Here is a 23,309-nt window from a genome sequence, read left to right as displayed (position 1 = left end):
ATTATAATCTTCCATTTAGACTATAACAAGTAAGCTGCAGAATGTAACTTTGAGAAGAAACATTTTTCTTTTTCATATTATACTATACAGATCATGACAGTATAGTATTTGACAGATGATCTGGTTGTTTCTAACTAGAAAAAAAGCAATCAGAGCCAGTAGGAGGGTGTTGGCACAATCAATCACCCCTTGTTTTGCGCTTTGCTCTCTGCTGCACTGCATCTTCTTCCTGATGGCAGAGACTCTCATGAATGCGAGGCTGGTTAGCATGGGCACCAATGCACAAGGTTGATTGACAGCATTAAGACCCCCCTCCTGGCTTTGATTGGCTGGAGCGGTGCATTTCTTCAGACAGCAATAACAGAACAGGGACAAGATGGAGTACTTGGATCTTTTCACAGGCTTTCCATTTCATAATACACTGTCACAACATGGACACAGTTTAAACAAATATGTAAAAATATTTTTTATAAAAGTTATACTATGTATCTTTAATCAAACTTTACATCATTGATTCTTGTTTGATTTTTCTGTGCTGTGCTGTGTGTGCTGCAGGCTTATTAAACACACCACAAAAGCCTAACTTCGACCCAATAAAGCAAATAATTCTGGTTTAGGCCATTAAACTAATTTGTAACACAGCCAGTCTGACTAAACGTCAATATAATCACAGCAGAAGTTAGGAAACACAATCATCAAGATTAAAACAAATAAAAAATGCCTTGACTAGCACAACATCTAATTGGTAATATCTGTAAATAGTAAAACTTGATGCTTTGTTAAAAGCAGCATGTGCTACTGCCATGTAGTAAGAATGTTGTTTGAATTTGCAATGATTATTTCTGAATAATCATTGCAATTAATTTTTTTAACACAAGTTCTGCTTAGAGTTTCCATACGTAGTAGATGCAGGGTCACAATCAACAAAAACTCTGGAAGAGGCTGTCAAGAGACTCCCCAAAACACTAAAACCTTCCTGTCATCTTCGCTTCCTCTGCTTGGACAATAGATCCTCATAAAGGGAATAATCTGTGTGTAAGTTCGGCCTCAACTCTCTGGATGTGCGAGATATCTTTACAGGAAGCGCGATATCTGTCGGTGCGTCATGTCGATGCGAGGCGACGAGATGGACAGAGTCTTACTTTTCCCTCCACTCCCACGCCACAGTCGGCTTCCTGGATCATGCTGACATCGTTTCCTCCGTCCCCTGGGAGAGAACAAAAGTCATGGAGGTGTGAGGATTCACATCACTCACCAGAACCAACCAAGATAATCTTAATTTAGCTAGATTACAAAAAGGCTTGGTCACAGAAATAAAATAAATGCAAAAAAAAACTCCACAAATGCAGCACTCTATTGTTAGAAGTGGTGGTGAGATGGTTACAACAGTTTGTGGTTGAGACATTTAAGGTCTTGAGGTTGACAGAGATAGACCGGATAGAATCGTTATTACTCACCCACTGCGCAGGTGAGTTTGCCTGTTCGCTCCTGCAGCAGCCGGACTATCTGCGCCTTCTGAGTAGGAGTGCATCGGCAGCAAACCACAGCGGGACACTGACACGCAAGCTCCATGAACTCATACTCATAATATTTCAGACAAACCTGCCAAAGGAAGAAAAGAAAAAAAAACAAAAAAAACGGACAGGTGAGCACCTCAAGCCACCACATTTAACTGATCTGAGCTGTGGCTCTCGGATGCTTTTACCCAAGTTACAGTTAAACTCCAGCTGCGGTTTAGAAAGTGTCTGTAACCACGAAGGCCACATCCAGAAAGGCTTCAGTGGATGTGATATTATCATGCATCACACTGAAAACATGTCACAGTTTCATAAAGGCAGATAAGACGGTGAGATGTGAATTAGACAGGCGAGAGCCAGCTTACTTCAAGCGAGTCCCCCGATATCACCAGAGCGCAGTCATGTTTTCTCCTGAAAGCGTTGAGCTCCAGGTGGGCTTCCCCTCTTGTCGTCACCTGTGGCAAGGCCAACCACATTTACCAAATTAAATGTATTAACGCATATGTATATGTCCTCACACACACAATGCACAGACAATGCGCATAAGAGGAAACCTAACAGAGATTGCAATCTGTGAGCCTTTGTCTGCTTGGTGCTTATCAGGCAGAAGAATGGCAGCACCTGTAGTGTATGGAAATGCCGGAGAAACTTAATAACTGACATAGAAATTCTGCAACAAGATCTGATAGATGCAATATAATATATCGAAAAGTATCTAAATGTTAGACATATCAGAATCCCTTTTCGTAAGCAGGAATGTCAGTTGAAACAAGCCATCATAACAGTTATACTTCTGCCAAGCCGTCCATGTCTACTTCAATCTTTCCAAGCATTTTTTCTTGAGATTCTAGTGCAAATATCTTAGTATACCTTAAATGTAACCTAGCTAACTTAAAAGTAACTTTTCAGGCGATACAGGGACTTGTTTTAAGTAAATAATTTCTTACTATTGGTGGAAAAGTACTGGCTGCACGTTTCACTAGCAGACAATTTATAGCAAGACAATTTTCCAAAATCTTACCATGCATTTTTGTACAATTTGCAAGTACCTTAGTACACTTCAAATGAGACAAAGCTAAGTTATAATGTGTAGGAGACTGTTTTAAGTCAATAATTTATTCATATTGAGAAGTACTAGTTCAATTGGCAGATTATAAAACAGAAAAAATATGAAGTCATTTGTAAGTGAAACTAGTACTTTTTAAAATCCATATTAAGGAATTATTTTCTTAAAACAAGTTTGTGTATCTTGCTGAAAATTTACTTATAAGTTAGTTTTGTCTTATTTCCAGAATACCAAGATATTTGCTTTAGAAACTGCACAAAAATGCATGTCACAGCATTGTTTGTGAAGTGTAAACTACATTATTAAGGCACATATGTATAAGTCATAGATACAATTTCATAATTTATAAGCTTAGAAACTATTCATATTCAGAAGTGGGATGGATGTATGTCGAGAACAGTGTTTTCCAACCCTGGTGCACACTGTCCTACATGTTTTAGAGGTTTCCCTGCTTTAAAATACCTGGGCCAGAAAACAAATGTTTGCCATTTAATGTGTGCAACATTTGATTTCTGCTTTTAAAAGCAAGTAAAAAATTGGGAAGAGAAAGTTTGCTGTATGATAAATCCCTAAAACAACTTTGGATATAAACTCCAAAAGTGCAGGAGAAACAAGGCATGGTGTTAATCTGTCAGCAGGAGCCCTGCATTGGCATGAACATCCTTCAACTGCTGACTGTTCATACGTCAATCCAGATTGGGCCATTGGTGGCCACCAGGAAGCCAATCCAGATGCATGTGTTGCAGGCCCAGTCAGCACTCCCCCATCCACTGGGACTGAGGTTTTCAACTTGTGCCAGCCATTGTTATTCTCTTCCAGTAACCACAGTTGTACGCAAACTGTAACCTTCCCACATAGCAGGCGCTCCTTCTGCTCTGGCACTGCTCCAGAGGGGAAGGCAGAGAAGGGTCTATCAAAGCTGCCCGAGAGCCTGAAACCTGCAAAACAAATTAGGAAGTGAACCCTCTGCATGTTCCCTCTGGGAGTGGTCCAGCTGGTTTCTCCTTTCTGCTTGAGGGAAGGCCTGTTTGTTCTCTGTGACAGTGGATTTTGGATGCTTTCACTGGTGGGAGGTGATTTATTCAGCTGTGGATGCTGGCTCTGGCTCCATACAGCGCTGCATGGGGCTCTTTGACCACTAACTAAACTGTGTTGGTCAGAGGGAGTGGACAATGATTGGATGACGAGCATCTAAAGAAGCTGTCAAAGCTGTCCTGACAGGAACCACATTGCAATGTTGCTGCGTATGCACTTAAGGCTGCGTCCTTGTCATGCACTTACTTGTCTGAAGATGTGGATGTCCTGGTTACGGGTGATCAAGTGGGCGTTCTTAGCGGTGCATGTGGCAGTTTCCAGCTTGTCTCCTGTCAGCATCCAAACCTGATTAGAAACCAGAAGAAACCACATCTGAGGAAACCTGATGCTTGAACAGATCACATAATAATCATAGTGATACGATTAGATAAATACAAACTACGGAATAGGATAAAAAAATATAGATTATATGGCTTAGATTCATTATAGCTACAGCAAAAAGTTAAGTGTATTTCAAAAAATCTGAGTTCCTCCAGTTTCTTGCCATTCCCCGATTGCAGAAGTTCATGCATAAATAAATAGATGCTGACATTTTTTTCATGCTAATGCATAATTGTGCGTTTATTGCAAATTTGCCACAAAATTTGTATAAAATCTTGGCTTTAAGTGTCTGTTAACCCCCATACTGCTGCCGCTGCCTTAAGTGATGTCAAATTTATAATCTGTGAATGATATTATCTAAAGGATAAAAATGTTTGAGTGTTCAATCAGTCTTTTTTATTTTTTTCCCTCATCTTTTTCATCTCTATGTAGATTTTGGAAGGGGTTTAAAGAAGCAAGAAGATTGCAAAATTCCTTGCAAATATTTCTAAAATAGCCCCACAAAATCAGTGATAAAAGAATAAAAGAACATTTTTTTAAAAATCACAAAAAGATTTCAAAATCTGAAAGGAAAATAAGCATTAACTATGCTTTACTGGCACGACAGAACTATTTAGTTGATGCAGTTCAAGTATGCTGAACTGCATAGTCCTCAATGTGTCCTGTAAATCACATTAGTTCTCGCAGCAAGCTGCATTCTTCATCGAAGCACGAACCGAGTGATCCGCCTGAGTTTTTGTGAGGAAAAGCTCAGTGTAATTTAGATGCTAGCGTAATATTTAAAATCAGAATTAAACCTGCCAAGTAACATTCAGTTTTTATACTCCTCTAATCTAATCTGGAACAAACTTCCATAAAACTGCAAAACTGCTGAAACCCTGTGTTTCTCAAGAAAAAAACTCCATTTGTTTAGAGCTGCTTTTGTTCCATTAATAATATTAGTTGAAAGGATTTTAATTTTAGTCGGTTGTACAACTTTGCGTTTCTTTATTACGACACTAATATTTTTATTATTTTCATCATGTAAAGCACTGTGAATTGGCTTCTTGTAGTGTTTCAAAAATACATTTGCTTTGAATTCATTGAAATAATTCAAACTAATGGTGAAAACAATATAACTCAATTCACTGAAAATTTAAGGAGGCAACCATATAAAATGTAAATCAAATGTTTGCTTCTTTACTTGTTATGGCAATGCTTCAATACCACTGTAAGCTGAAAAGCCCCACACACCCTGATGCCTGCGTTGCGGAGGATCTCCAGGGTGGGTCTGACGTCAGTCTGGAGCTGGTCCTCCACCCCAGTCAGACACAACAACTCCATCTCCATCTCCAGGCTCTCGATCACCGTGGCTACTTTCAGGGAGCGGTCATGAACACTGAGTTTGGCCTGGATGTACCGCGCCTGGGGAGAAGCACAAACAATGGAGCTATCATGCGTGGGTGGATATAAAAACACAAACAAATTTAAAAAAAAAGTGTGCTTCATTGCAAGCAGTGAGAAGAGCATAATATTGTTAAAGACAAAGAAAAGGAAGAGGAAATGTGAGTCTGCAACAAAAAGGGTTTAAACAAATGAAGAGGAAAATAAACAATCACCACAACGATAGATAACTCAGGTGTTTTGATATTATACATGTCCAAGTAGAGAAGTCAAGATAATTGACGTCTTTACTTAGTCTAAACAAAAAAATTACTTTGAAGATACTTGTTTGCATCAAAATCATAATAGACTGAGCTATTTTGATTTTCTCACATTGCCAAACAATTTTGCACAGCAAAGAGGCAGACACATACACATCCCCACACTTTGCCACCTCCCTCCCTTGCAGGGGCCCACCTCAACAATCTTGGCTGAGAATCAAAACAGTAGCTGCTGCTATAAGTTTAAAACTCTACTAACATTGTAAGTGTGTTTGGAGAGGAGCCACTGGGACCCTCTTTAGTTTTGCCAATGAGGCAGAGAAACAGGAAAAGTCAGGAGATGTCGATAAGCTTTGATGCTATCAGCATCACAGACCAGCAAGAAAAAAAAGAACAACCCTGGATTTGATGTTTGAAAGAGAATTAAAAAGAAGAGTAGCACTCCTGTTTCTGTGCCAGAAATACAAAAGGAAGGGAAAAGGACATGGTTGGATGGATGGACGGACATAGGGAAGGATGAATTGACTGACAAAGGGATGGGTGGACAAATAAACGGTCGGACGATAGAACAGATGATGGATGGACAGACAGGCAGATGGACAAAAAGAGATGGTGGATAATAGATAGATGGCTTGAATTGAGGGACAGACAGACAAAGGGAAGGCTGGATAGTTGGACAAAGAGAAGGATGGACAGATGAGTAGATGGACAGACAAAGGAATGGATGGGCAGGTAGAGGAATAGATGGACGATAAACAGACAAATGGATGGTTCTGAAGAGTATAATTGACAAATGAATGGACTAACAAAGGGATAGATGGATGACTGAATGTAGTGCAAAGTGCTTTGGAGTCCTCTGACTTGATAAAGCACTTCACAAGTACAAGCTGTCTACCATCTAAGTGTAGTAACCATGAATCTGATCCCAGATTTAGAAAATCCTTTAATAAAATGTCAAACTTTTCCAGACAGAACAGGAACCCCACTATTATGAGTGTGTGCAAACTGACATCTCCATTCTTTAATGCTAATAGCAAACATATTTACAGCAGAAATGTAACGTTTTGAACTTGCTGTCGCATAATTATGAAAACTGCAGCGCTCCAAATCCATACACTTGGTGCAGACATGATCAATTGGTCAACGCCCATCTTTAACGCTCCAGCTCCAGGGCAAATTGCAAGTGAAATAAAGCAAAAACAATCTGGCTATGACTCATAGAGGAACACAAACTCTGTGTGTGACTCAGATGGTGACTCACTGCTGCCCACCAGCTCTGCTCACTCAATTATACTCTTCAGAAATGCGCCTGGGGCTAACGACTGCAGGGGAGAAGGCCTGGCCCTGCCCTGCTGAAACAATGAGAGGGGCCTTGTGTGTGCGTGTGTGTGCTTGTGTGGGAGGACTGGGTGGATGTGGCTCAAATAGGGGTCAGAGGTTAGTCTGATTACCAAATAACATACTTTGACATTTTAGACGCTTTACTTGTCAGGGCAAAATATCAATCTGTATCAATAGTGTCCGTCAGCTGATGTGCCTGGAGCACAGAAGTTTTCTGGAGCACTGGCTTAATGCTCTGCAGGCTTCCTTCAACTTGGGTCAAATAAATCCTTCGTCTTTTAGCAGAGAGTTCCTCCGAGACCCAACCCCCAGCTCAGCCTCCCTGTGGTTTAATCTTATAAGTGTATGCTTACCTCAAAATCCTGATACTGTTCCTCCGTCAGCGACTTCTTGGAGACCACAAGGACCCTCAGGCCTTCCCTCGCCATGTTTCCACACTTGGAAATGTAGACGAGAACATTTGGGTTCAGCAACTTACAAAGCCTCTCTCAGTGTAAGAGGACATTCTAGCAAAAATAACACCATGTCTGTCATGAATACTCGAAAAATAAAAAGGACATTTACCTCCTCTTCCAGCCAGTCGTTGTACTGCACGATGCCTGCCATCACCACATCAGCACCCTTCATGTAGAAAGTTATCTCTCCTGTCAATTCATCCTGAAAACCAGCGGATAAAGACTTGATTTTTGCAGGACACGTTTTCCTGAGCAATGTGAGCTATGCAAGTCTGTGTTGTTTGGAAATGCAGGATGTATTTGGTAATTGTGATGGATTTAATGTCACTTTTATCAGGACATCAAGTCAAGTTTAAAACTCTCAGGCTTCCTGAGTGAGATATCAGCCAACAAAAATGATGTTAGTCACCAGAGTGAGTCATAGAACAAAAGGTGAAGATTTTCTCAGACAAAACGCTTCTGTTATCCTGTCTTCATATTCTGGCCTTGTGTCAAGTAGCAATTAGTTTCAAAACAACAGCCAACAACCTACTATTTTGACATAAAAAAATAATAAAAAGCCAATAGATCTGTCATTTATAAGGTTTTTTTTATTTGCAGACAGAAGAAGAAATTGGATCCTTAGCTTGTAACAATATTTTTCTAAAGAGCAGGGTGTCCCAACTGCTTTGAAAATTAGGGGAAGGGCAAAGGGAAAACTAAAAGGTTTTGAAAGCAATCCCTTGGAAATATAATTAGGATGTGGACTAGTAAAGAGACACTCACAAATTTACATATTTTTCAGTTTCTCATTTTTCATAACCACAGTAATGTCTAGAGCAGACGGGATCTGCAGTCTGTGGCTCTTAAAACTTGATTTAGAAACCTGTTTCTAATAATTAAAAGCAAAAATAAAGGTTCTCTTAGCCATTTGTCTGTATCTTGGCCAAATTAATTCTTGCATGTTAACTTGTGTCTGTTCCAGTAGCATGCATCAACAGTGGCTCTTAGTGCACTCACACACATAAACTGGCACGCACACGCAGGGCCAGGCTGATAGAAAGCTCTAGTATTATGGGGTTATTCTTCTTGTAAAAGGCAAACGCTTCTATTTTTTTTAAAGATAAAAATTAGGAAACTTTGATTCTTTAAATTCCACAATGTTTTTCTTTCTATATTTTTCCAGGAACAAAAACTGTTTAGGCCACAGCTAATAACTTTTATTTAGCATAAAAGTAGCAAGGATATATTTTTTTTCTGAATTTGAAATGCTTTCAAATTACAACAACCTTTAGAGCTTTACGTTTAAAACACGTAAATGTAATTTATCAGGTTGGATAACTATACATACAATTATCTCCCCATATAAAGTACATTGTCCCACATGCCTAGAAATTAAGATATACTCATCAAAATGAAGTCTGGTTACTGTCTGCCATTTAGGAGTGAATATATTCCATATAATTCTCATTTGTATATTGAAAATAAATACTCCAGATCAAAATGAAATTTGAAAACAATAAAAATGTATTATTTTTTCAAGGATGTTGGAAATAAATTCAGAAAAAAAACTGGCAATGTTAGTCGTCTACAACTTTCAACTGGCTTACCTTCTGATTACGGGTATATTAAGTCATTTTTTGTTACATATGAGGAATCAGTGAGACCTGCTAACAGTGCCAGTGAAACTGACTGTTGTAGCTTTCACTGACACCAGCACAGCATTTGTTTTACGAAAAACAAAACAAACAAAAAAGAAACATGGACTCAGATGACCCTGTTTTCAAAGAGCTCCCAGCTGATGGTACATAGAAGACTTATTATTTTCCTCCTCCAGTATAATGGCTTCTTGTTACATTTCAGGATGTGACAGTGGACTGTATTGAGAGTCTTGGGCTCATTTAGTATTGAAAAGATTGTGATGATGGTTTCCTAAGAAATTAATTAAACTGAATATGCTAAATGGAAAAAAGTAAAATAATAATGTCTTATGAATAAAACCCCAAATAAAATAAATTCACAAGAAAAGCTCTTCACTTTGTACAAATTTCTGTTTTGTTTTTCGTAGTCCCTATACAGACTGAGAAAATTATAAAGTACAAGACTCTATATTTTTAACACTACTTACAATAAAAAATGTTATTTTTTTTTACTTAATGGTGAACTGATGGATTTTCTATAATTGTTCCATTTCTTATTTGCGACTCTCTGAAGTTCAATTTTAAAGGATTAAAACATAAGTTCTTTGACAAGTGAAAACACTTATTATTGTTGTTCTTGTTATTTTAAAAAAAACAGATTTTAGTTTTCTCTGTTTAAGGACAAAATTTAACTTTGTTTTTCCTCTTTTAAGTAACAACAAAATACTTAGTACATTCTTCTACAATAACATCATAAAGTAAAATTAACAGCAATATCATCTTAACACTCACTCGCACAATAATCCCCATTCTTTTGCTCTCGTAGGTGAAGGGAAATATCTGGAGGATAGTGAAGTTCAGAATTTGACCAGTAGGGGTCCGTAGTTGCATGGAGGCTTGGTCTCTTCCCACCAGAGTCAGCCCAACACTCTCTGTCCACTGCACCAGCGACACCTACCAACACCACAGTGAAAAAGCTTTCAAATAATAGACTTAGTACATAACAGAAAGATGAATTTGCTGCAATTTTTATCCATCAGCTGATAATTTTGTTGATTATATTATAAATAAAACTGAATGGAGAGAAACCGTGATTATTAACCTCTGCTCAGATTTTTAAACATCATCATAAACCCCTTATGTCAACATATATTCTATTTTTTAAGTCTGATGAAAAGCAATTAAATTCACTTTTGGACAAAGAATTGTGAGCACTGAAAGGCTCAATCAATAATGCAATCCTTTTCAGCACTTAAGGTTATTGACTGATGTCCATTTATGAAAAGAAAACATTAGTTGTGCTCAATTCTTTCTGAAGGACACGACATCATTCATTAATACAACGGCAGCATGAGAGAGAGAAGAGGGGGAAAGACGTTCCACAACAACTCTCATCCAGCCGCCAAATGGCACATCCAAGTCACCGTCAGTCCTCTGGAAGGAAAAATGGCCGATGATAGGCAGACAGACAAGTGAAGAACAGGTGGTTTCTGATTTTCATGTTATGACAATAAGAAACAAAACAACATATTGTTTCAAGATTATTTCTGCTGCAAATGTGTGTCAGGAAGTCAAACAAAGCCTGGCCAGTGGCCCTTTAACGTCAGTTCAGCTCTGACTAACATCAGACTGGTCGTCCAGGGAGTTATGAAGATATCTGCTTAGTCATAGTCTAGAAATACTGGCCGTGGGAGCATTCTTGGACTTTGCATCCGCCACAAAGGCACCTCCAACATTGAGGTTAGCTGTTCATTTCTGGCTGGACTGAAAAATCGTTCAAACTAGTCAGTCTGACTCAAAAACCAGATGGCTAGGATTGTTTTTTTAATCAGTGGCAAAGGAAACTGCAATGCTGACTCCATGATGACATAAATCGCACACAACACATCTTGAATTATCAGTGCATATCAATGTGATTAGTCTATAAATGATAAAAACTCCACAATTACTAACAGTCCTGGTAGCAACGTATAACAAGATAAATAATAAACAGATCTTTTATTATGGTGGCATAATCTCACATTGAAAAATGTATTTAAAAAGGAAAGAAATCCCATGTCAAGAAGTAAGTGGGAGTTATTATCTTTGGACCGAAAAAGGAATGATCTAGAGTCAACATGCAGATTCAGTTATCAAAGATAGAAACTGGACATCAGGAACAAAATCTGCGTGTAGTGATGAACCTTACAGCCACATGAAGATAATTACAAAGTCAGACATCTATCAACTGAAGAACATTTCTGGGATTAAAGAAGATCTAGAGAAACTCATCCATGTGTTTATCTATAGTTACATTAAGTACTGCAAATCAGACAGCTACAGCTGATCCAAAACACTGCTGCTGGCATTCCCAGTAAAACCAGGAAGATAGAGAGCATTACCCAGGAAGATAGAGAGCATTACCCAGTTCTTAAGTCCTCAACTGTCTCCCTGTAGCTCAGAGAATATTCTTTATGTATCATCAACTTTCCAGACCACTCAGGTCTTCTGGTTTGCTCTATATCCCCAGAAACAAACATGGAGAAACAGCATTCAGCTTCGATGCACCAGAAATCTGGAACAAACTTCCAGAAAACTGAAAAACGGTCGAAACACTGAGTTCCTTTAGATTAAGGAACTAATCTCCACTTGTTTGTAACTGCCTTTGATTCATAATAACTGTTGACTGTCATTATGACTGAAGAAAAAAATAGTTTTTTCCCCTTTCCTAATGAAGAGGGGGACAAAACAGAATTTTCTCAGTGCAGCAGTAGGAAGTAGATTGTACCTCGTCTGGGCTGGACGCCTGGTACACCCTGCATGTGTCTTCATAGTGCTGCTCTGCCTCAGCCTGGTCCGTCACACCGTTAGCCTCGTACACGGGCGTCACGTTGTGCACCAGAGCGATGGCTTTCACAGCCTCGTGAACTCTGCTGCTGATGGTCTTTCGGACCTTGGTGGCTGCCGGAGCTCTGGAGGCCGGAAGGTCATGGGTCGGCTGGGGACACATGCAGAATGCACGGTTTTTAAAATAGCAAAATAAGTCTATTGTAAAACTAAAAGCAAGGTTTCCAGCTGTTTGTGAAAATGAGCTGGAGTGCCAATGGGACTGCCATAGATGGTCAACACTGTTGCATTGGAAAATACTGTTTATCAAAAAGTCTTTATAGAAATTTCAAGATAAGGGCATGAAGTAAACAGTTTTCATAGAAGGGGATTAGTCACTCAAAAAAAAAAAGAATAATTCTGACTTTAATCTCAGAATTCTGATATTTTCTCCTTAGAATTCTAACCTTTCTCAGATTTGTTAGTTTTATATCAGAATTCAGACTTTCGCAGAAGATTAAAGTCTGAATTTTCATTTAGGTCTTACTAGAAATGTTAAAATAAGGGCATAAAAACTAATTAAACCCTCCAAAAGAGGATTTTTCCAGTGACCCTATACTTTTTTGTATAAACCTTCTCTTGAAGATGGAGTCTTAATTTCCTGTCAAGAATTTTCTAAAAGAGGAACAAGAAGAGTAAGGATATTTCAGTTTGCTGCTTTGATAGTGATCCATAAACATAACCAGATGTGTAGAGTCAATAAGACTGATTTGCTTTTGCATTGTGACGCTTCTATTTTTAGAAGACCGTGTGCTCCAATGATGGAGTCATTAAAGAAGTGCTGTCAGCATTTCGCTTGTGGGCTGATCCTGTTTCCTGCTTCACTAACCTCTGGTGTCAAGAGGACAAAGAGTGTCATATGAGATTAGGAAGCACTCAACCAAACAATAATCCCAAACTCAAAAGTTTCTCTCCACAATTCTCCATGTTTTTTTTTTTTCTCATATTTTCCCAACTTGTTCTTGACTTTTATTTTCTAGTTTCTGTGTTTTCTTACCTGTGTGTATGCGCTGAACACATGGCTTTGTACTTCATCCATTGAGTCCATCCCATAAGCCACAGTTCCAAGATGGAGACGCCTGAACACCATTTCATTTTGGGTAAGGGTGCCTGGTGAACAGAAAAGAACATGGTTTGTACATGTTTTCTATTTTACATGTCCAGACCAAGAGTTCTGGACATTTAAGGTTACAAAGTATGAACTTTAAACTGGGTTATTTTTGAGTTTTTTCATCAGGTCATTTTAAAAATCATAAGAAAACACAACACTGAAGTTGGATTTTGATTCAACGATGTGTTAAAGCACTATATCACAACTTTTTAGGGCATTTAATCTCATCTAGATCATTTCCAACTCAAAATATATGATGCTTGAATTTCTCAAACTTAAAAAGCAAAATTGTTTTGTCTGAAATGGTAAATTTAAACCCTAAGGTGGCACAAGACAGATAAATAATGCAACTTTTAGAAAATGGAATAGACATTGCTATTGAAACCTAAACAATTTTCTGTTCATAACTGGTTTTTCATGCCTATCTCAACCGTGTGAGAATTCTGACAAAAAAAGCATTTCCATACAGGAAGCCAAGTCAAATTGATCCCTGGGATTTTGGCAACAGAGCAAATACTTTTGATGGTTTTAGATTTACAAACAAGTTATCTGAAGCAGATTTTGCAGTTGACATGTGGTAACTGAAAGCCAGAAGCCTTTGACACAACACACAACCTCTGAATCCTCACGCTTACTTTAAAAGCATTTTCTGCCAGTATATCAAAAAGACTTGAGGGGCCATGCTCATACATTAGCCTGACCCGTGGCCCTGCTGGCCTAATCGCGCTCTGGATGTGGAAATGGCCGATCATTTTATTGGCCATGAGGGCTGTAAATCTGACGCACAACACCTCACGCCCGAGGAAGTGCAGCGGTAAAGGCTGCTGGGCTGTAAATGTGTGTATGGATGAGAAACTTTGGGGTCTCGTTTTATGGTTTAAGGTTTCAATAGGTAGCAGAAACCCCACCACAGAGCATCGCCCCCAGGGAAGGAAAACACTAAACTCATTTACCATAAGCTCCCATTCTAGAGCTCGACTAGTTGGCCCCAGTAAATCTTTTGCTGAGAGAACAAAGAGTATGCAGTGCAGTGGAACCTGTTTTGTCAGTGAGCAGGTAGGAGATGCGTCCGAGCTGCTCCGGTATGGTGCTGGCCCTCACCACCGTCCCTGGGATCTTGGAGTCTTTCTTGATCATCCAGCTGAAAACCATCTTTCCCATGTCCAGATTAACACGCAAACTGTATTAAATAAGAAAAAAGATGATAAGCTTATTATAAAACCTCTAAATTACCCTAAGAATATTTCAGATAGTATTATTTTGGACCTGATGGGCACAATGTGGGAGAAGAGGAGTAAGAAACGGAAGATCTGGAGGTACCAACGGCCAGCGAAGTGCTGAAGGGCCACCATGACTAGTGACACAACAACCAGCGCTCCAAACAAGATCTTGGTCAAACAGTTCACCTCCAGGTCAAACAAACCCACCTGACGGGAAAAAAATAAAAAAAACAAACCTTATGGATCATAAAAAATTTTGTGCATGTGCAAATCTGTGTTTTGCATAAGTATGCATAATCCTGAAACTTTGTTCCACAAACTTTATTTTACTTCATGGATTAAAGCAAGTTTAGTTTGTGAAGTGAAAGAAGCATGATAAGTTTTAAGACTGATTATGGTTGCAATGTGATGAAAAGCTCAAGGGGTGTGAATACTTCTGCAAGACCCTAAATGCAGTTCTAAGTAAGTCCATAATTGACATTCGGAATATCAGTAATGTTTATAAGTTGTTGTCAAGTCGTACTCTACTTGTGGCACCCTACTGTACCTTGTGTCGCGGGTTGGAGGTGTTCATGACGCTCCGCAGCTCCTTGCCTGTGTAAATCACAACCCCCACCACCGTGCCTGGGGTGAGGGGAGACAAAAAGGCCAAAAAGTGCCTCAGGTCAGTAGACTAAAGCTCCAGCATCAACCATAATATGTCAGAAAGATGTTTTCCAGACCCATAATCCTGACATGAATAGACTTTTCTAAAATGAAGAAAGTCAGATTTCCAATTGCATAATGGGTAACACATGTTAAAGCGGGTTAAGGAGGATTTACTCTCCTGCAGGAGAGAAAAAAAAAAACACTTTTTTTTAACAATTCTACTTAAGTTTCACTGAGCGATTTATAAATGAACAAAGCTCTGCCTCACTAATTTTTCACAAAATATCAGATCAACAGTCCCAGAAGCAGCAAGTTAATTTCCTGAAAAACAGTTTTATTGGTGTCATATGAGTCAGACATTTACCAGAAGCAACAACTGTGCTGGCCCACAGGGTGTTCTCGATGCTGAGGCTTTCGTTAACTGGGGGGTCTCCATCTTCCTGGAAAGGTTCAGCAAAAAATGGTGAGGGAACACGCAAGTCATTCTAAAATATAAAACAAAGAGCTTAAAACAACAGCTTCAATAATGTTCTTTTTTACTCTAATTTATGGTTAGCAAAAGATAACAAAAATACATGACAAATGGAATTAAGATAAATAAAAGTATATTCTACTTTTATAATGCAACTAAACAGCATCAAAGTTTAATTAAGATTTTTTTAAAAACCACATACTCAATTCAGTTCCCATAAATTCCTCTGAATATGTGCATCAACATAGTTGAGTTTATGCTTTAGCATTAGATTCTGCTAAATGCCATGTTTGTATAGAAATTTCACATTGGCAGAACTAATGTTCATGATGAGTGCTCTAAAGTTAATTTAGCTAACAGTGCCCACCACTGGAGTTTACTAAAGGATGGAACTATACTTGTCAAGTTACAAAATGTTTATTGAGTCATTAGGTAAAAAGGGATTAAATTCAAATTGTTAGAGTGACTAATATTTAAATAAAATTGCAATCAAGTAAACAAACACAGAGCATTAAATACAGGCTTACCCTGGTGAAAGTTCCAATAAAGTTATGAATATCAATGTTTGGTTCTTCTGCATACACATATGATCTGATCTGAAGAAGGTCCTGCAAGAAAACAAAGAAGACTTGACATCTGAAGACAGATTGACTTGTGCCTGATTTTCAATTTCATACTCTTGCTAAACTTACTTAATGATATGCAGACAAAAGAATAGCAAAGATGTCCACTGTGCCTTTCTAAAGACTGTGTACTGACTTGATCAAACAACAGAACTACTTCAACTTCCAGAAAAATTGTAAAATAGCCTTTTACAATTTGATCAGACTGTCATAATGTGAGTAAGCACCATCAGGCCATACCTGCCAGTTATATCTAAAGGAAAATGTCTATAAAATTATTCTAGTATTACCTGCAACCCACCAAAACCAAGCTTGCGTCAACTATTTTCAAAATTGAAAAATCTTGAGTCAAACACTGAAAACCTTTCTGTAAGTAAAGCCCTGAGGTGAGTCCGGCCTTTTGGTTAGGGGGTCTTTTGAAGTGCCAGCCACACTATTCTTGACCCAAATGACCACTCTCGTCATAATGACAGACCTGCAGCTGCACTGAGAAAACAATCTGGATTCACAATTAGTCCTGTGTTCATCAGCTGGGAAAGGACGAGACTAAACAAAGGCATAATCCTCAACTTTTTCTCCAGTGTTTTTCTCACTCACTGCGGCAGTTGGCAGCCTCTGTGTGCAGGCCACCGGGAGGCGCAATTTCCAGTCTGTCTCTCCGTCCAGCTGGTCAGTTCGCAGGAAGCAGGATCCTGGAAGAGATGCTACATTAAACGTACTCACCTCTAGAGGGCGACCAAACATAGACTTTTAGTTAAAGCAGAAACCTCTGGCCTCACTTCACAAGAAAAACTACTCCAAAAACCCCAGACTGTCTGACTGAATCTCATATTTATAATTAACTTTCAAGATGAAAAATTTTAAATAATATAATTCTTTCACCAGTTAAGTATGAGAGCTGCCCATTATTGTTGGCAGGGAAAGGAAAGGCATCCAGGGCCCATCCCCCTCCTCCAGCATGCATGCGTCATCCTGCCCAAAACTCTCAATCATGGCTTAGGCCCTTCATAATTGACCTAATGGCCTCCACATGGAAGAAAGATAACCAGCAACTATTTCCAGTAAAACTAAGTTTGTTTTTTCCTGGAACAGGAAGATGCAACAACAAACATGAAGCCCTTCAAACAGCTTTGACAAAAGAAAAAAAAAATATAGACTGTGTGCCTCAAGAGTTTTTTGTTTTTTTTTAAATAAAGAATGCATTGTGCTTCGGTACATTTGTCATCACAGATAGAGCTTGTTCTTATCCATATTTGATTATTCAGATGAGCCAGTGAGGCATCCCCCTTGCCTGTCTCTTGTTGTCTCTTTGCATTTCATCTCGTGCATCCCTTGATTTTCCTTTTCATTATCTCCTCATTTGAAAGACAAAAATTAAGTGGGGCAAGACATTGCAGATGGTACATTGTTTTGTCTACATGGCCCATTACTTTATCAACCTATAAGAAGACCCAGAAAGAATTTAGCTCCAGCTTTAGGCTTTCTTGTCATGCCTCCAGGTTAATCCTGGCACCTCTTTGCCTTTTTTTTTTTTAAACAAATCATTTCTCAGTCCAGATAGCCAAGTTGGGGTGTTGTGGCTATCTGGGAGAATGACCAGCAGATGTTTACCATTTCTCTCAGAAGTCCTCAGAAAGATCATGTCAGCTGGGACACGTTGGTTCTAGAAAGAAAGGCAAAAAGAAAAACAAGAATTCAATATCACTTCATGACCGTTTATTTTTTCTTCTCCATCCCTTCACTTCTTCCTATAACTAAAGAAAACAAGACTTTAAGCTCTGTGTGTGCCACATGAGCAACAGATAGTCAGTCATAAGTCTTCCAGAAAAATCAGTTTTCACTCAAATTTTTACACTACACGCAATAGGTTCATCTGGACTGCTTTGTTAAACAAATCAGGACTTGGATTAAAACTTTAAATGCTATATAAGCCAGAAAAATAAAAACTACAAAATGTTTCAGTATGTTCAATGTCAGACTTCTTAAGTCCATTATGATTAAAATTTTAAGTCCTAAATGAATGAATTCTTGGTTGATCTTTGCTTCACAATCTTCTAAAGGTTGTCACCGTTGCTGGTACAACTTTTTCCTTCTACTTAACTTTACATCATAAAGCTTAGATACAACACTCTCCAGCAATAACCTCTTTTTGAGGGGATCTCTCTGCTGGACAACTGTCAAAGCAGTCATATCTATAGCTGGTTTCCCATTATAAATGTGCACAAACTTTGTCAATATTACACTTGTGTCAAAAAAATAAACTATCACAATTTCACAATATGGGTGTTTCCATTAAATAAGGAACTTCAACTACTTCCTGCTGTCTTTTTCTTTATGGTTTGAGCCAGTGGCAACATCTGGTTGTTGATCATGTGAATAAAGTGATGCAAAAAAAGTGTTTCCATTAGAGTTTTGCAAAATAAACAAGCAGCAAAAAACACCTCATCCCATCATAAAAACCTTCAATCAAAAAATACAAGTTTTTCAAAACTGCTATGTTTCCATTGAGCAAATTCATTTTCAAAATGTTGGTTCTCGGATGTCTAAGGATAAATTCCTTTCAACAATGCTTATTAATTTTCTTTAATCACAAAGTTTGCAGTTTTGACACCATATTTACTTCCAAATCATAGGTGATGTTTCTCACTCTACAAATTGAGAAACATCAATTTAAATTAAAGACTTGGAATGGAAGCTAGTTGAGAGAACCCTTTTCTTACACTTTGCCAAAAAGAAAACAAATCATAAATTATATCAGAAACAGCAACAAAAAAAACTAAACAAAGAAATTTACATCAATCTAACTAAATTGAATTTGTACTCAAACCTCATTAGAGCCATTTTAGGTTCACATCTCTTGTGTAAGTATTAAGATTTGACAGGCAGGGGCTCAGAATTGATCACAAGATTACAAAATCTTTACTAACTCCTTCCCCTTCAGTCGCCAGTGGGGCGCAGATGATTAACAACCCGGCTTGTTATTGGCCATCACATAAAGGGTGACTCAATGGTCCTGAAGGGCCCCAACTATTCACAGATGTTCATCAAAACCTTCAACAAACAATCTCCAACAAACCTTCTCCACGATTATGAGGTCACCCACTTGAATGCCGCTGCTTTTAACCTTCACTGTGCCTGAAAAGTAGAACAAAAGTAAGAGGAGGAAGTTTATTATATATAGCAACACTTTGAAAGTCTGCAGATTGGTCTGCAGATTGATTTTACTTTATCAAGTATTATTCAAACATGAAAGTATCCTCTGGGTGAACTGGTGTCCTGCATGCCAAAGCAGCTCTCCATGCAGATTTGAAAGAATGTTGTGTGGGGGGGGGTTAAGGGGGTTGAGCCTTTTTCTCTCATTCCACTTGGAATGAACAGGCAAAATTGTTTGGAGGAGATCACTGACCCTTGAACCGTGCTGTGACCTCTTGGCTTTGCATATGTAAGACATTAAAGTGCATTAATATTGTTATGCATTTGGGCTCGCAGGACTTCACATGAGTGCTTTGAACATTAAATACAAAAAAAAAAACCTGATAGAACAGTACAGCTTCAATAAAATGTCACTTTTTTATATGTCTTGCATCTATTTATGTTCCTAAACTTTGGACTTAAAGAAACTTGGAAAAACCACAACAACAATTTCTTCCTGTGTTAACAAAGTACTGACACCATAAAATTTCTATAAAACCACAAATTATTCGCAGGGGTTGCCATCATGGAGGCAACCAGTCATTGTGTTTATGGCTAAAACAAGCTGCCACTTCAAAGAGGCAAAGTGATGGAAACCACAAGAGGTCCTCCGCTTTTTATTGCTGCTACCACTTTATTCCAAGGCCCCTTATGTACACTTTTAAATCTCTGCTTTGAATTACCCACCATTTCCCCTTGCCCCAATAAGTTTTAATAGGACCAACCTCCTACAGTTAGTGGAAGGCACTGATCCAGGGGAATAAATAACTGACAAATATCAGCACAGACAAACATAGGCTGAGCTGTTTAGGCTTCCTTCTCACCTCTTTTAGAAAGCTTGCTGTAAACTTGAGAGTTTACTTCTTTGTCTCGAAGGTAGCACCTTATCTCTTCAATTGCCTCCCTTGTGATGGTGATAAACAAAACAAAACCCTGGACAGGAGAGGGAAATGCCACAATTAGGGAGAGAATAAACATTTTTTAAAATTCAATAAAGAGCAGAGCAGCTTAAACAATATAAACTAACTAGAAAAATGTAGCAAACACAAATAATGTGTGAGGAAATGAAGTGGAGGGACTACAATGATTAACATTTGTTGGAATGCAACATACCAAAGGGACCCAGTAGGTGTGGAGGGCACCTAGGCGTAACTCCTCAACAAATTGAGAGCAGGCCAGTAGCAAAAAGTACAAGTTAAAGAAGTACTTAAACTGATTAAACAGCACCTGAGGACACAGAGCAGAGAGGAGGAACCGTGTGAAACACTTAACATCTACTAAATCACTTTTTTGTCACTTGAATTTTTTCACAAAACTCTGACAAACGTCAGCTTCAGAATCAAAGTGAGAACTTCAACCAAGTTGAATATTTACTTGCTTACTTGAAACATTACACAAACTAGTCAAATTTTACTCCAAGACATTCTCTCTTATTAAAAAGCAATTTTTTTTCTTCCTTTTTAACTCTCCACAGCATGTTTTACAATCAGGCTTTTCCTACTGATGCCATCTTATAGGCTGATATTTGAGCTCTGAGTTGTAGCAGAGAAAAGGCATGCTGTGGGGTCTTTAATAGAGGTAGTAGCCTTGAACACAACAGAAAATGGTAAAGATTTATGCATGAAAATCATGTTCAATGTAATTTTTGTCAGATGTACTGGGTTAAAATAAAAAAAAGCTGTTGGTTTGTTGTTTGTTTAGACTTAAACAGAAAAATATCACGTTTGTTTTGTCTTTATAGTTGTGAATTTGTTTGTTTAGATTGATAAGTATTTGACCAATCACAGACGAGTAACAATAGAAGGATAAGTGGCCTATTCCACTCTCCGGCTGGTTACATTGGTTACTCTACTTGTGCAATTGTACCTCAACATGCTTACATTAAGATATTACAGTAATTAGGTCAGTGATTTCCTCAGATAAATTGTCATTATGCATTATCACTTAATGCAGTTAATTTAACTGATAAGGTGTGATTGCTTAATACTACTAAGGGTGAGAATACAACATTGAAGCTGATATTTCAAAAGCAGATATGTTCTGTGGGCAAATATGGAAATAAGCTTTCATAAATAAAACTTTCAGATACTATGCTAAAGTGTTGTTTTGGGGAGAAACATATTATAATTGGCTGGAAAACAGAAATGTGTGACTTTGAATTTATTCCAGTCTTGTGACACTTTCAAAATAAAGCTACAAATATTTTAAAGACTTACATGTGATAAAGAATTCCAATTTAAAATATGTCCCAAAGTTGCCCTCACACTTTTTAACTTCCGACCCACAAAATAAAGCAGAAGAGACTCATCACTCAAACCCGCTAGATAAGTAAGCCATGGTGTCAATAAAACAGAAGTATAATGGCAGCACAAACAGCATAAATAGCCAATAAATCACTTTAATATATTTGTAAGAAGGTTTTTTTTTTCTTTTCTGGTTCCCTAAGTGAACTGAATTAGTGAACTGAATATGACTTTATATCAGACATAATAGCAGAAATCAAAACAACATTATTAGTAACTTAGTAGTAATATGTATCTAAATGCATTTAATTTTCCATGTTTTTCACAGATTTTGAACCAGATTGTGCTCTTTGTGGGTTGATAAGCATGTAGCAATCTGGAAATATCTGCATTTCATTCCCCAGTGTGTGATCCTAAATTTAACACACAGACTCCAGCTTTGCCCACTTTCATTACCACCTCTGTGCAAGATTACAAGTAGGAGAAAACTTGTGCCTTCATGCTGCTGCTTCATGGCATTTCCAGAGATGTTGCCCGGTGGAGCCGGTAGCGCAGCAACCAATCTGCAGAAACATAAAGCTTCCCATATTTTCCGGGGGAAACAACATCTTGACATGAGACAGAGTGAAAAAAGAAAAGCATCCTGATTTGCAATGCAAAAACTTCTTGCTCTTGTCTTTTGCTTCCCAAACAAATCTGAGCTACTTTCAATTTCAGTCGGTATTAACACACACACAAAAAATATCTTAAGACAACTGGATGCCCAGAAAGCAAATGAGAATATGCAAATCTGGAAAGGAAAATGCCATAATCCAAAACACAGCTCAAAGACTTAGACATAAGAGTCCAAGTCCACATGTCCAAGTATGGCTAATGCAAACTAATAGGCCTCTCTATCAACACCAGGTGTTTGCTAAAGGAGGATTTATTGGGCTTTCTTCTGAGAAGACTATATGCAACACAGACGCTGTACTCAGTTTATTATTTAATGACAATTAATTAAAAACAGAACAAGAGATTAAACGTTTAGTGCATTCTTAATGAAAAATGTTATTTTAGGTTTTATCTATTTGAACTGGAGCGTAAGCTTAGCCAAGACTAAAGAATTAACTCGCAGCTGCATTAGGCGACATAAACATGTATTTGTTGCAGCATTACTAAAAACTGTACAGGTCTTACAAAGGTTTAAGAGTTATCTTATGAAGTGAGCCTATGAGTGACTGAAATTTCCAGACAAATCTCTAAGAAAAGCTAAAAAAGAGATGGAGCACGTTTAAGGACTACAAATTCTTTTAAAACATGTCCAACAACTTGACAGTGAAGTCATGTCTGCCTGAAAGAGGTGGGCGAGATTAAACAGAGGAAAGATGAAGAGGCGACCTTTGACTGACACTAACCCCAGGAAGGAAGGTGAAGAAGTTGTACTTCTGGTTGTTAATGACATTCTTCGGGTACCGCTGCTCCCTCTTCTCTGGGTGGCCAAGCCACACGGTGCGGGGACGGAAGTCCCCCATGCCACAGCAACTTGACCATGGGCAGCATCTGAAAGCAACCAGAGAGGGAGGAAAAAACATTTTATATATAAATATATTTTTTTTTTTAAATCAATCTTCCACACTCATCACAATCTCTCCCTGAAAAACTAAGAAAAATCCGATCTTTATTTTCAGGAAATTTACTCAGTGGAGGAAAAAATTCAGAAGAGAAATAATCATTGCCTGCTGTTCATAAAACCCTCGTCAGCAAATAGGACAGCTCTTAGCCTTTTCCTATAACATTTCACAAGGTCACAACATAAAAGTCAGGGATCTTTGATCATTCCTCTTTCCACAATCTCCTTACAATGTCCGGAGTCCTGTATTATTCTAATCAATTCAA

At 38.2% G+C, this 23,309-nt stretch overlaps 1 protein-coding gene across 1 annotated transcript in view; it reads right to left on the bottom strand.

The window, feature by feature from the left end:
• The window catches only part of LOC129377021 (probable phospholipid-transporting ATPase IIA), a 38,227-nt gene that overhangs the window by 10,473 nt on the left and 4,445 nt on the right, over positions 1–23,309 (bottom strand). The window contains exons 2-22 of the mRNA XM_055056750.1: positions 22,829–22,973; positions 20,302–20,415; positions 20,013–20,121; positions 19,073–19,131; positions 17,608–17,659; positions 16,594–16,688; positions 15,901–15,981; positions 15,266–15,341; positions 14,801–14,877; positions 14,300–14,460; positions 14,071–14,213; positions 12,920–13,032; positions 11,825–12,034; positions 9,850–10,011; positions 7,548–7,640; positions 7,337–7,420; positions 5,233–5,403; positions 3,865–3,963; positions 1,883–1,972; positions 1,458–1,602; positions 1,143–1,207 (exon numbers count right to left, since the gene is read on the bottom strand). Of these exons, the coding sequence (XP_054912725.1) occupies positions 1,143–1,207; positions 1,458–1,602; positions 1,883–1,972; positions 3,865–3,963; positions 5,233–5,403; positions 7,337–7,420; positions 7,548–7,640; positions 9,850–10,011; positions 11,825–12,034; positions 12,920–13,032; positions 14,071–14,213; positions 14,300–14,460; positions 14,801–14,877; positions 15,266–15,341; positions 15,901–15,981; positions 16,594–16,688; positions 17,608–17,659; positions 19,073–19,131; positions 20,013–20,121; positions 20,302–20,415; positions 22,829–22,973 (2,344 nt within the window). The remainder of the gene's footprint in view (positions 1–1,142; positions 1,208–1,457; positions 1,603–1,882; positions 1,973–3,864; positions 3,964–5,232; positions 5,404–7,336; positions 7,421–7,547; positions 7,641–9,849; positions 10,012–11,824; positions 12,035–12,919; positions 13,033–14,070; positions 14,214–14,299; positions 14,461–14,800; positions 14,878–15,265; positions 15,342–15,900; positions 15,982–16,593; positions 16,689–17,607; positions 17,660–19,072; positions 19,132–20,012; positions 20,122–20,301; positions 20,416–22,828; positions 22,974–23,309) is intronic.

This window comes from Poeciliopsis prolifica, unplaced genomic scaffold (assembly GCF_027474105.1).
Source record: "Poeciliopsis prolifica strain line A6 unplaced genomic scaffold, Auburn_PproV2 SCAFFOLD046, whole genome shotgun sequence".
Taxonomy (NCBI): domain Eukaryota; kingdom Metazoa; phylum Chordata; class Actinopteri; order Cyprinodontiformes; family Poeciliidae; genus Poeciliopsis; species Poeciliopsis prolifica.
This window is presented reverse-complemented; position numbering and strand designations above follow the sequence as displayed.